We start from the raw sequence: 11,300 nt of genomic DNA, 5'->3' as shown, positions 1-11,300 counted from the left end.
TTTTTCAACTTATTTTTTATTACACTATCAAATATCGAAAAATATTTTTCTAGAATTCACTTTTCTAAAATTTACTTTTCTTGGAATTTATGTTTTTTTAAAAAATACTTTCTAGTAAACAAACGAGATTTTAATATATATTTTTAAATAATATTATTTTAATTTAATTTTTTTAAAAAATAACATGGATATAATATTGTGGTGCTTCCTTGTACGTTCATTCTTGCACCTTGAAACACGACAGGATTAGGGATGATGATGTTTCTTTATTTTTGTCCTAATTTATTGTGGGCCCAAGGAATAACTGTACTATGATTTCATTCTTCCACATTGCCGCACCCAAATTTCTGGTGGAAGTATATATAATTAAAAGGATAAAAATAAATATATATGTAAAGATAATCTCAGAGTAGATCGATTTATGTCTTTTCAAGAAAATAAATGACAAATTAAAAAACATGCATTTTTTATATTAATTATCTCTTTATTTTTTCTGTCTTGAAATCATAACTTAATGGTATCATAATTAATTAAGTGAACTTAATCAGTTAGTGGAATTCCGAATTTCAAAAGCTTGACTTGAATACTGATTGATCACTAATTGCAATTTTTATAATTAATGAAGTGAAACATCATGGATACATTTGCAATCTTTATACGCAGTTTTAATACTTAATTCTTGGTGGGTGATCAAGATCATCGGTAGAGGAAGATTGGGTAAAATCCCACTAACACAAGATCCTTCATATATATATATATATATATGTGTGTGTGTGTGTGTGTGTGTGTGTGTGTGTGTGGTTTAGGCACATAGGTGATATGACAATCCTTGAATAGAATTTCAATTTCTTGCACAGGGATAATCCATACCAAGTAAGAAAAATCAAGTATGAAGAGGTCGACCTTGTAATTAAGTGTGTGTTTTAGTGATGCGGTGTAAAATATTTTTGTAAAAATTGTTTTTTAATTAAAAATAATACTTTTTTAAGGTTTTTTTTATATTTAATATAAACATATCAAAACAATAAAAAAACATTACTTAAAACAAATAAAAAATAATTCAAAAAACACTTTGAAAAATCTTTGATAGTCATATTGTATACCTATATTTTCAAAACTTATATGTATGGAAAAAGAATCTTTTGAAAATACTCTTTTTGAGAAGAAAAATTGGAACCAAATATCCAAAAGAAACTTGATTAGAAAAAAATAATCTAGTCCCTTAATTATTTCTTGTTCATAATGCAAGTAAATATGGAGATTGGGGGACTAAATTGAATAATTCAAAAATACATGTATTTCTTTTGGAGGATCATGCCCTCATGTATCTACGAGGGGCAACCATACGTACTTCAAGAAATTTGATTAGAAAAAAATAAATAAAAAATCCAATGGATACCATAGAAATGAAAATAGAGTGGATGATGACAAATTAAAAGTTGCCTGTAGATTTGACACTTGCAAAGTCCATGTATGCCTTTTGTGTTAGCATAAGACCAAGAACAGAAACTTATATAAGCACGGCAACGCAGGCAGGGAAGGCTATCATGTTAAAGATATTGGATCCGGTCATGTAATTTCAATGATGCTGATGCCTATGATGACAATATCATGTTCTAATTAAAATTCTACAATCCTCAAATAAACATTTATGATAGATTCATGGTTATCCAGGGAAATGTCCGGTTAATTCGAGAAAAAAATTATAATTATAATTTAAAAGATTAACCGAAATTAACTAGAATGTTTTTTAAAAAATCAAAATTATATTATATATTTTTTTAAAAGAGACAACTAGAAAATAGAGTTTTAACTTGAGTTGTGAGTTTATCTGAATTTTTAACCGAGTTTAATCATTTGAAGTGTTAGTTATATTTTATATGGATTTATGATCCAAATTTAATAACTATAAATGAAAATAAAATTAAACAAATAACAATTTTAAACCCAAGACATTGTCGAAAAGGTGAAGCAAAAAAGTCATTATTTATAATAATTCATGAACTTATTGTTTTATAGGTTGGCCCAAGATATATTTCAAAGAGAAATTCAACAGCAACTTCTTAAAAGAAGAGACACTAGTCCCCCCCCCCCCCCCCCCTGTTCAGACGCATGAACTCTATTTTCTTTGTTTTTGGTTAAAAGGACCCTACTTCTTTAAGGCTGGTCGGCAGTGATAGACTCGAATTCTTATCTCAAGGATACACAAGCATGTGCATCTTGTGTTTGAGTTTAGTCTTCGGCACTTGAGTGATTGATTATGGCAACATCTTCCTCACTCTTTCTTGGCCGAGGAAAACAAATGTCTTCTCTCTTGCGTTCATATTTAGGATAGAAAGTGTTATGAACATTGACAGGTATAACGGGTTGCTTTGAATCTCAATTAATTCAGAGCTTGAATTGATATTGATTGAAAAAATAAATAAATAAAAACTCGGCTGGTCCTATTAAAAATTTAGGTTGATTTAGAGACAAGCCCGTGATTAATAATGTTGCAATCATCCTCCACTCCTAACCATTGTTTTAAAACATGGACAGGTCTAGGAGTTGATGTAGAATTCAGCTAATTTAGAATCTGAACTGATACCAATTAAAAAATAATAATAATAAATTTGGCTAGCCCGATTAAAAACTTTGTTAGTTTAGGGACCCGATCGACCCAAATCTGACCCAATCATCAACATGTTACCTTCTTTTTAAGAAAAGTTGGTCAAAACAATAGGATCAACCCTTCTACCTCGTGTCATGCTGTATCAATAGATTCCAACTTCAAAAAAATCCGATTATTTTGTCCGAAGACTAGTAAGATACCAGAATGTTTCCAAAATCCACATTTGCATATGCATGTTCTTGGATTTCTGGCAGAGCGGAAGATCCAATGCTAATTCTTTATAATTAATTGCTGCCACAAGAATATGATTTTCGATGATTGAGAGGAGGCCTTGGAGGTCTCCTCAGGGATTACTTGCAAGTTACAGTGAATAATGTCCATTATAAACAATGATCTCTGAACTTAACACTGCAATACGATAGTTGTGACAGTAGAGACACTCCTGCTCAATGGTTTCCTTCAGTTGGAAATTGTAAGCATCTATGAAGTGAGTATATATGCCCCTATTTTCAATTGCTGCAGCTTCATGAAGCGAATAACAACAGGCTGTGCTCGGAAAAAATTCCAGCAAAATCAAGCATAAAACACTTGGGAGGGTGTTTGAAGGAAGCATAGCCACTTTCCTGTGGAGCTAGAGATGCCCGGTAGACCTAAAGAACTAAAACAAAAATGCTAAAAACCCAGATTTATGATCCACACTACGTTCTTTATTTATTCCCTATTTTAAGTTTAATGACACAAATGGGGGAAGAGAGAAAGGAAAGAAGTGAGAGCACAAAAATATCTAACAAAATCCCAAATCCCTCTCAAGAATGCTAAACACAATCCTGATGGCCTGCTGCTTAATGCCCTTCGGAAAGAATTCACTTCAATGCAAGTAAGAACCTCAGATGGCATAAAGGAAACATGAGTTTATCATGATTTCATAAACAAAAAATCACTACTCCAAACCCCAGATGTCTGTCTATACATACATGTCAACAAACATATTTACGCACTGTATTGATGAACATATACATGGTATGAAACGTAACAGGCTTCCCCTCTAAGTTCGATGAGACACCTGCAAAAACAGAGAAACAGAAGTTGTGACTGCAGCCCGGACCAATCTATCAAGCATCATTTATGGAAATATAAACAAAACATAACAAGTGCAGCTAAAAATCAACTCCCTAACATGCACCCAACAAAATATATGAACCATAAGAATGCTATGTCACAATGAGTTTTGGTTCTGGCAAGGATGGAAACAAAACGGGCAGGATCGTGCAAGAAAATGGTGATAGTTCAAGACAATGGGAATTGGTTACTTACAGTGCAGAAATAAAGGGGCTTTAGCTTCTGTCCCACTTCATTTTAAATGGAAGCTCTGCTCCTAGAATCTGGTTCTCGAGTAACGGCTTTCGTGTCAGAATATGGCAATGATGGATTGGTACCTCGTACTCGACCAGTACTGGATTCTGAGACACGGGACTGTGAAGCCAAATATTCTAGGGCAACAAGTATATCACTAATAAGAGGGCGAAAATTGGCTTCCTCATTGAGGCACATTGCAGTTATAGCAATCGCATAGTTCAAACAACGACGAGGATAACAACCTTCCAACAGAGGATCAGCCAACTGACAATATTTCTTTTGCTCTTTCAAAAACGGGCGAGACTGCAGAGGAGATTGAGAAGAAAAAACAAATCAGCACATTATCATTAGTCATAATTATCTGGGGTCTGAAATTTTTCTGAAGGAGGGTAATCAAATTACTCCAAAGAACTAACTATTTGGAAAACAAGTCGAGCTTTGGTATTTATCTAGATGGGGATAGAAGGTGCATGAAGTGCTCACTCATCACAACAAATAATTATGATTAAACTCTCAGATAAGCTGATTGCTTGGATGAGCTATTGGAGCTGCACAAAAATAAATTGGAAAAAAGATCAAGTTTTTAACTCACCCAAGCAACTAAGTTCTGCTCCCCTGGCTTCTTTGAACGATCTATAGCCTTTCTCCCAGTAATTAACTCCAACAAAACAACACCAAAACTGTAAATATCTGATTTAACAGTCAACTTGCCACTCATGGCATACTCTGGGGCACAGTAACCATATGTCCCCATAACTCTGGTTGAAACATGTGTATTTTCACCAACAGGTCCCAATTTTGCAAGTCCAAAATCTGATAGTTTTGGATTAAAATCATTGTCCAGCAAGATATTTGCAGATTTCAGGTCGCGATAAATAACAGGCGGGTCTGCTTTACAGTGTAGGTACTCGAGTCCCCGAGCAGCACCAACAGCAATCTTCATCCGAGTGCTCCAACTTAATGGCTCTTTATCGGGTTCTAGATCTGAGAAACACTAGTAGTATCAATTATCAAATCACATGCCAGCTAAAAAATCAAGTCTAAATTATCTACAATTCTCCCTTGCCGAAAACATCACATAATATTGAATCAAGACCAACAAGAATGAGGGAACATATATCTATCAAGAAAAGGAGAAATCATACAGATAAATGAAATTCCATGAAGTAATCATTCCACGACGTAATTCTAGGGATTACCATGATATGATTTGACATGCAACAGAACAATCAACATGACAAACTTGTAATACCAGAATAACTTGCTCAATCTTCTGTTTCGGTTTTATAGCCAAGTTTTCAATATCAAGGGATGGAAAGAGGGTGGAAAGGTGGGACAGGAAGTTTGGTGCCACCAAAAATAATCGTAATGGAGCGTATGACATGAAAATAAATCACAAACTAAACAAATTTAGACCCTTGGATAAGATTAGATGAAGTTAAAAAATCTGTGTAAGATGATGCTAAAGAAATTTACCAAAAAGATGATCTTCCAAACTACCCATCGGCATGTACTCATAAACCAATAGCCTCTGATCACCAGAAGTACAGTAGCCAATCAAGGTAACAAGATTGGAATGGTGTAACAGACTCAGCATAAGAACCTCCACGATAAATTCTTGATGCCCCTGAAGACCATCCTGATTAAGTTGTTTCACCGCGACAATCTAATCATCAAAAACCAAACCACACATAAATTTATTACAACTTGACCACGGAACCATAACAAACAACAGATTTACAACTTCAAAAGGAACCTGCATTCATAAATTAATTGACACAATCAGCATAAATTTCATAACATAACTTTTAACAGCAACTTACCTCTCCTGTTTCTAACCTGCCTTTATAAACCCTGCCAAAACCTCCTTCACCAATCAAATTAATCTCTCTAAAATTTCTTGTTGCTGCTGCAAGCTCACGAAATGTGAAACTACGAGCCCCTTCCTCAGCACCCTGACCCTTCCCATTGTCTGCGGCCCCTTATTAAAATTAAAAAAACCAAACAGCAAATTGAAAACAAAACACAGCTTATAAAACCCAAACTACATCCTAAAAGAGTTCGGAATTCGACAATCACCATTTACATTAAACTTCGCTGTCTGGCTACCAACAAACTCTACACATTATCTTCACCAACAACAACAAAAAACACAAAAGAAAACGTAAACGAACCCAAGAACAAATGGGAGATCAGGGAAAAACCTGTATACCCAGATGAATATCGAGAACTAGATCTTGGGGCGTGTTCAATGTCGATCTTAATATCCTTTCGATGTGGGTTTATGCAAGAAAAGCAGCTCATCCTCCTTACTCCAAAAAACACACGCACTCACGCAGAGGAGATGGTAGTTAAAAGTATTTCTTTGTCCTTGTTATGTTTCTAAAAAACAGAAACCAAACAACATTATCGGAACAAAAAGCCTCTGCTATAAAGACAAGGCCCGAACAAGTTCCGTTCTTCTTCTCTCCTCCTCCTCCTCCTCCTCCTAGACAGGAGAGAAAAAACAACGAAACCCTGAATGCCAATGCTGTCTGTGTCTCTTAAGATCCTAAATTTCAGAAAAACACTTGTGAAAAATCAGATCTTTAGAGGGCAAATTTGAGAAACTCTCGTGAACTTCTAAAATTAGTCTGCTAGTCAAGGAAAGGCAAGTAGAGGAACAAATGAAGCGGCAGATTTAACGGCGGTTAATAATAATAACAAACTACTAATTTTATTGTTGTTGTTACTATGGCTATTGGCAGGATTTTTCAATCAATTTACACAAAAAATATAACTAAATTTTATTTCTTAATAATTCCAAAACCATGCTTTATATCGGATGATGTAATTATAAGAATAATTTCTTAAAATTAAAAGAATGAATTTGTTTTACCGGTTTATATTTTAACTTAAACTAATTTTTATTTATAAATGATTTCAAAAATCAAACTCGTATAGTGTATTTATAAAAATAAATTATGTAATTTTAAAATTTCAACTTGAGGTTAAAAATAACAAAAATATATTCAATAATTGAATAAAAATAAATATATTCTTAAAATAATCTTGGAATGAGCTTACATGTTTTTAAAACAAAGAATATAAAAAATTATATTTCTTTATGTCCTTTGTATTTATATTTTCTATCGCAAACGCCATCCAAATTATCTAATAATAATAATAATAATAATAATAATAATAATATATAACGATGGATGGAATTGTTGCATTAAGGGGTTTGAGTGGATTAGATGTGAGTTTTTTTGTTTTTTAATTTATTATTTTCTTCTTCTTTTTTATTTTTATTTTTATTTTATTGAGTAAAGTGCATCCATCAATGCTTGTGGGGCTTTTTTTGTTTTTAAATTTATTATTTCCTTCTTCTTTTTCATTTTTCATTTTTATCTTATTGAATAAAGTGCATCAATGCAAGTCGCTCTTCACATGCCCTCTGGATTTTTCATTTTCACCTCTGTTTCTCTTCCGGCATTAAACGTTCCGGTGTGGCTATGCCGTTGCTTTTACGCTTTTGACCTTGTTCCTTCTCTCTTTCTTCTATCTTGACACTGAGCTGTCAACTCCCTGTTGCTTCAAATCTTCGGATTATACGCGTGAAGCACTTTTTGCTTAAGCTCAAGATCACGGCCTCTATGTTTCGCATCTAGCCAAATCAAGTCCCTGTGTGCTCAATCGCTTCAAGTCAACCCCTTCTCGCCTGGTTAAAGCTAGTCTTTGACCCTCCAGCGGATTGTTTTGTGATACGTGGCACTCACCTTGCTTCTTAGCTGGTGGCGTAGTTTAAGAAGAGGATCAAGTCAGCTTTAATCTGATAAAAGGGGCTGAATCTATCTAAGTTAAAATGGGTGGTCTGGTTTAACCAAGCATCAAGATTAGAGGGACTAAATGGGATTTATGGCCCTCTTTGTTTGGGTGAGATACCCCTTGTTTCCGTGTTGTAAGGTTGTCTCCATCTATCCTTCTTTAGTTTCTCAGGACAAAATCACTGAGAATTTTGTGTCTAATCTGCCACCATAAAAAAAGAAAAGTCCAATTAAATCAAAACCATATGATTATCTTCAATTCTTTTGATGTCAAGCTTGTTTGGTAAAAGACAGATGGGATGTGACGTGAAGCACAAAGAGGGTCGATGGAGAGAAAACCAGGCAATAATTACTCTTCCAGCTTAATTTGACAGCAGTAATTGTTTTAAAGATAATTTTTATTTGAAAATATATTAAAAATATATTTTTATATTAGCATATTAAAAATTTGATAAACACAAAAAAAATATCAATTTTTTTTAAAATACAAAAACAAAATATCTTTTTAAAGCCTCCAGCTAGCCTCCATTCCCCTCCCCATTTTCTTCATGGATTTTCCACAGCAAAGACTCATGGATGAAGAGTTTTTCCACTAGTTTTGAAAAAGTAACTTCGGTGCTCTAAAAAAGGTACTTTCGATAAGAAAATTGCTGTGAAAACTGGCTCGTTGACCACACTCGTGGTTTGGAGTCAAGGGTGCATTATTTTTACATCCTTCATAAAATATTTTATTTTTATCTGGTATAGTCAAAGTTTTTTTTTCCCAAATCAGTACTTTATTCTGCTAGTTTGTTTTTTAGCCAAATTTATTATTGAAAAAAAAAACACAACCCCCTAAAGAAAAGGAGAAAAAAATGTTTACACAAAATTGATTTTTCAAAATATTTATATTCAAGGAGATTTATTTTTTTAGCGTTTATTTGATATGATGGTGTACGGTACCTTCTAGATTATCTTTTATATTATTATATTAAAATCATTGGAAATTACTAGAAAAGTCATTAATTTAATATTTTTTTAAAATAAAAACAACAACAACTCCGCTTTAAAGCATTCAGGTGGATGCATTGGGATTTATGAAAAGGTTGATTTGAGAGATAATAATTTTTTTTATCTGGGAAAGTTTTTCTTTTCTCTTTTTCTGGGGATACGGGTGAAAAGTTGATGTCCGGGAATGCTGGTTGGGACGGGGACCAATCTGCTGCATCCGCCGGTACGCCTGCCTTGGATTGATCAATTGACTTTTCGGTCGGCTAATGATTAATTCTCTCAAAGTTAGTTTGATTCCGCCTTTTGACCGTCCCTCCTCGTCACACACAAAGAGGAGCCTTGTTCTTTCTTGCATGCCCTTTCGGTGCCGATTCCCAAGAGGTAAAATTAAATAAACCGCCGCTAGTTCATTTATTTCCTCAATAAATCTCGTGGTGGGGGGATTAGTTTAGTTTTTTCAGACAGTGTTTAATTATCATATAGGAATAAAATAAATTAAAACAGAGTTTTTTATATGTTATTGTCTTGTAATACTAAACGAAGTCAACCATTTTATTTTCTAATTAACTACAGAAATTATTAATTACGATAGAAAAAATAGGATTCATTTAAGATCTTTAACAAGTATGATTTACTCCTGTTTGTTATAGATTTCCGCACCCTTTAAATTCCATCCCGAGAAGAAACAAAGGCTAATAAATAATAAATATACGGAAATAATAGGAATTCTTTTCTTCTTTTTTTCTTTTTTTGCCCTCAACTGAAATCACCATCGAAAGAAAAACCTAACTTAAGCCTCTTTTAAAATAAAAATAAAAATAAAAATAAAAAGAGTGGCCCATATATCACTAGGATGATTCATGACCAACTGACATGCACGGGTCCTGTATTTATCTCTATAGTTAATGCCGATCACATGTCATCACAAGGACCACATTGAGAATGATTCTTCACTATATAGCCTTGGCCACGAGTAGCAGGAGGCTGGAGCAACCCATCACATTATCCCGAGCACTGTAGACCCAGCTTGAATTTACAAGCCCCGCCCATCACATTATGTTAGTTTTGTTGGTTGTAAAATGAAAATATTATAAATTTTTTAAAAACTATAAATTATAGTTTTTGTTTTGTTAGCAGGATTTTAAAAGGGTGTTTCATTGAGACTCATACAGAACTGTAATGTGTGATAAATACCCAAATGCTTTTAAAACTACAACAGGAGTAAAACACACCTAAAGGCTAAAACCCAGACTGCAGCACTGCCTAACATACCCTTGTTTATGTTGAGGGCCATAAAATTTATTCCTTTTCCTTTGTCGTTTTATCCCATAATCAAATGTTGGAGTTACATTTATGAAACTCGATCCGTAACAGCAGGTCAACTCTTCAGTTCAACACTTGAAAAGCCAACCTGTCAATCCATCTATGATGTGGATCTCGAGTCAGAACAGATCTAATAACTGTGGTGAGAATCGATATGTGGTCTCTCGAGAATGGTTCACGGACAGCATTTTTGTAAAGTGTTGTTGATGGGCTAGGGCTTATTAAGTCTTACTTTACTTTTTAGATGTTTCTCTAATCTTCTGCACTTCCAGCCCATATTCTTTGTTCTGGACCGGCTGCTGTCCGAGGCTAGTAGGCTAGTGTCCAGCTTTGAGAGATAGACAAATGCGACTTAAGCTTCCATAGTTAGAGTTGACTCGATACAAAACCCCGTAGACCCTTGACCTCCTATGTTATTATCCAAGTTTCAAATCCTAGGATGAATCAGCGGGGAGAATATATATCCATTGAAATTTTTTACAACAAAATTGCCGCAAGAACTATTATTTTTCTGTTTTAACGAGGGGCTGGTTTAATATTTTCCATTTTGAGAAGAATATTGACGCACGATCCAATGAAGGATGTTTTAATGTATAATTTATATATGTGTAAAATCGTAAATATAGAATGTTCTCGTGTTTTTATTGGTTAAAAAATGGTTTTTTTTCCAAGTTTTTTTTTTATTTTTGATAAGTAGGAGCTTAAAACCCTAAATTAAGCTAGTATCCCATATACCCACCTAGTATCTCTAGTATCTCGAATGCCACGAATGTTACAACTAAAAATAAAAAGTACATGCATGCATAAAAAATAATAATAAAAAAAGAGATTAAGTGTCAAAAAACTATCTCAATCTAATAACTTAAGTTATTAGGTAAGATTTGAAAATATGATTTATATTATTTTTTAACATCCCCTCTCAAGTGAAAACTCTTTAAGCTCGAAACTTGCATAGACCCGCATTACCTTGTGCTTAATTTTTGTTAAATAAATATGAATGATAAGATTCAAACTCGTGACCGCTTAGTCATAAAGACTCTGATATCATATCAAAGAATCATCTCAACATAAAAGCTTAAGCTGTTAGGAAATATTTTAAGATATGATTTATATTATTATCTAATACACCTTCTCAAGTGAAAGCCCTTCGGGCTTAAAACTTGCATAGGCTCATAGTATTACACATTGTTTTTAGTTTTTATCAAATAAATAGG

At 33.6% G+C, this 11,300-nt stretch overlaps 1 protein-coding gene across 3 annotated transcripts; it reads right to left on the bottom strand.

Moving 5' to 3' along the window:
- Positions 1-3,502: 3,502 nt before the first annotated feature.
- On the bottom strand, positions 3,503-6,622 carry LOC133691146 (probable serine/threonine-protein kinase PBL21). 3 transcript variants are annotated; one of them, XM_062111506.1, is made up of 6 exons: positions 6,172-6,622; positions 5,791-5,948; positions 5,444-5,633; positions 4,560-4,951; positions 3,926-4,270; positions 3,503-3,674 (listed from the first exon to the last, which is right to left on the bottom strand). In XM_062111506.1, the coding sequence occupies exons 1-5, from the start codon at positions 6,269-6,271 to the stop codon at positions 3,968-3,970; spliced, it is 1,143 nt and encodes a 380-aa protein (XP_061967490.1). In that variant the 5' UTR covers positions 6,272-6,622; the 3' UTR covers positions 3,503-3,674; positions 3,926-3,967. The 3 variants fall into 3 exon arrangements, with proteins under 3 accessions (XP_061967490.1, XP_061967492.1, XP_061967491.1); XM_062111508.1 differs by having other exon boundaries at positions 5,791-5,939; positions 6,180-6,621; XM_062111507.1 differs by having other exon boundaries at positions 5,791-5,939; positions 6,172-6,620.
- Between the last annotated feature and the right edge of the window lie 4,678 nt (positions 6,623-11,300).

This window comes from Populus nigra, chromosome 4, assembly GCF_951802175.1.
Source record: "Populus nigra chromosome 4, ddPopNigr1.1, whole genome shotgun sequence".
NCBI classification, from domain to species: Eukaryota; Viridiplantae; Streptophyta; class Magnoliopsida; order Malpighiales; family Salicaceae; genus Populus; species Populus nigra.
This window is presented reverse-complemented; position numbering and strand designations above follow the sequence as displayed.

Excerpts from the sequence above, each read along its gene's own strand:
- LOC133691146 (XM_062111506.1), bottom strand. The coding sequence starts at position 6,271 with ATGAGCTGCTTTTCTTGCATAAACCCACATCGAAAGGATATTAAGATC. Across the intron at positions 5,949-6,171 it reads ATATTCATCTGGGTATACAG|GGGCCGCAGACAATGGGAAG; the intron begins GTTTTTCCCTGA and ends AATTTTAATAAG. Across the intron at positions 4,952-5,443 it reads TTTGGAAGATCATCTTTTTG|ATCTAGAACCCGATAAAGAG; the intron begins GTAAATTTCTTT and ends AGTGTTTCTCAG.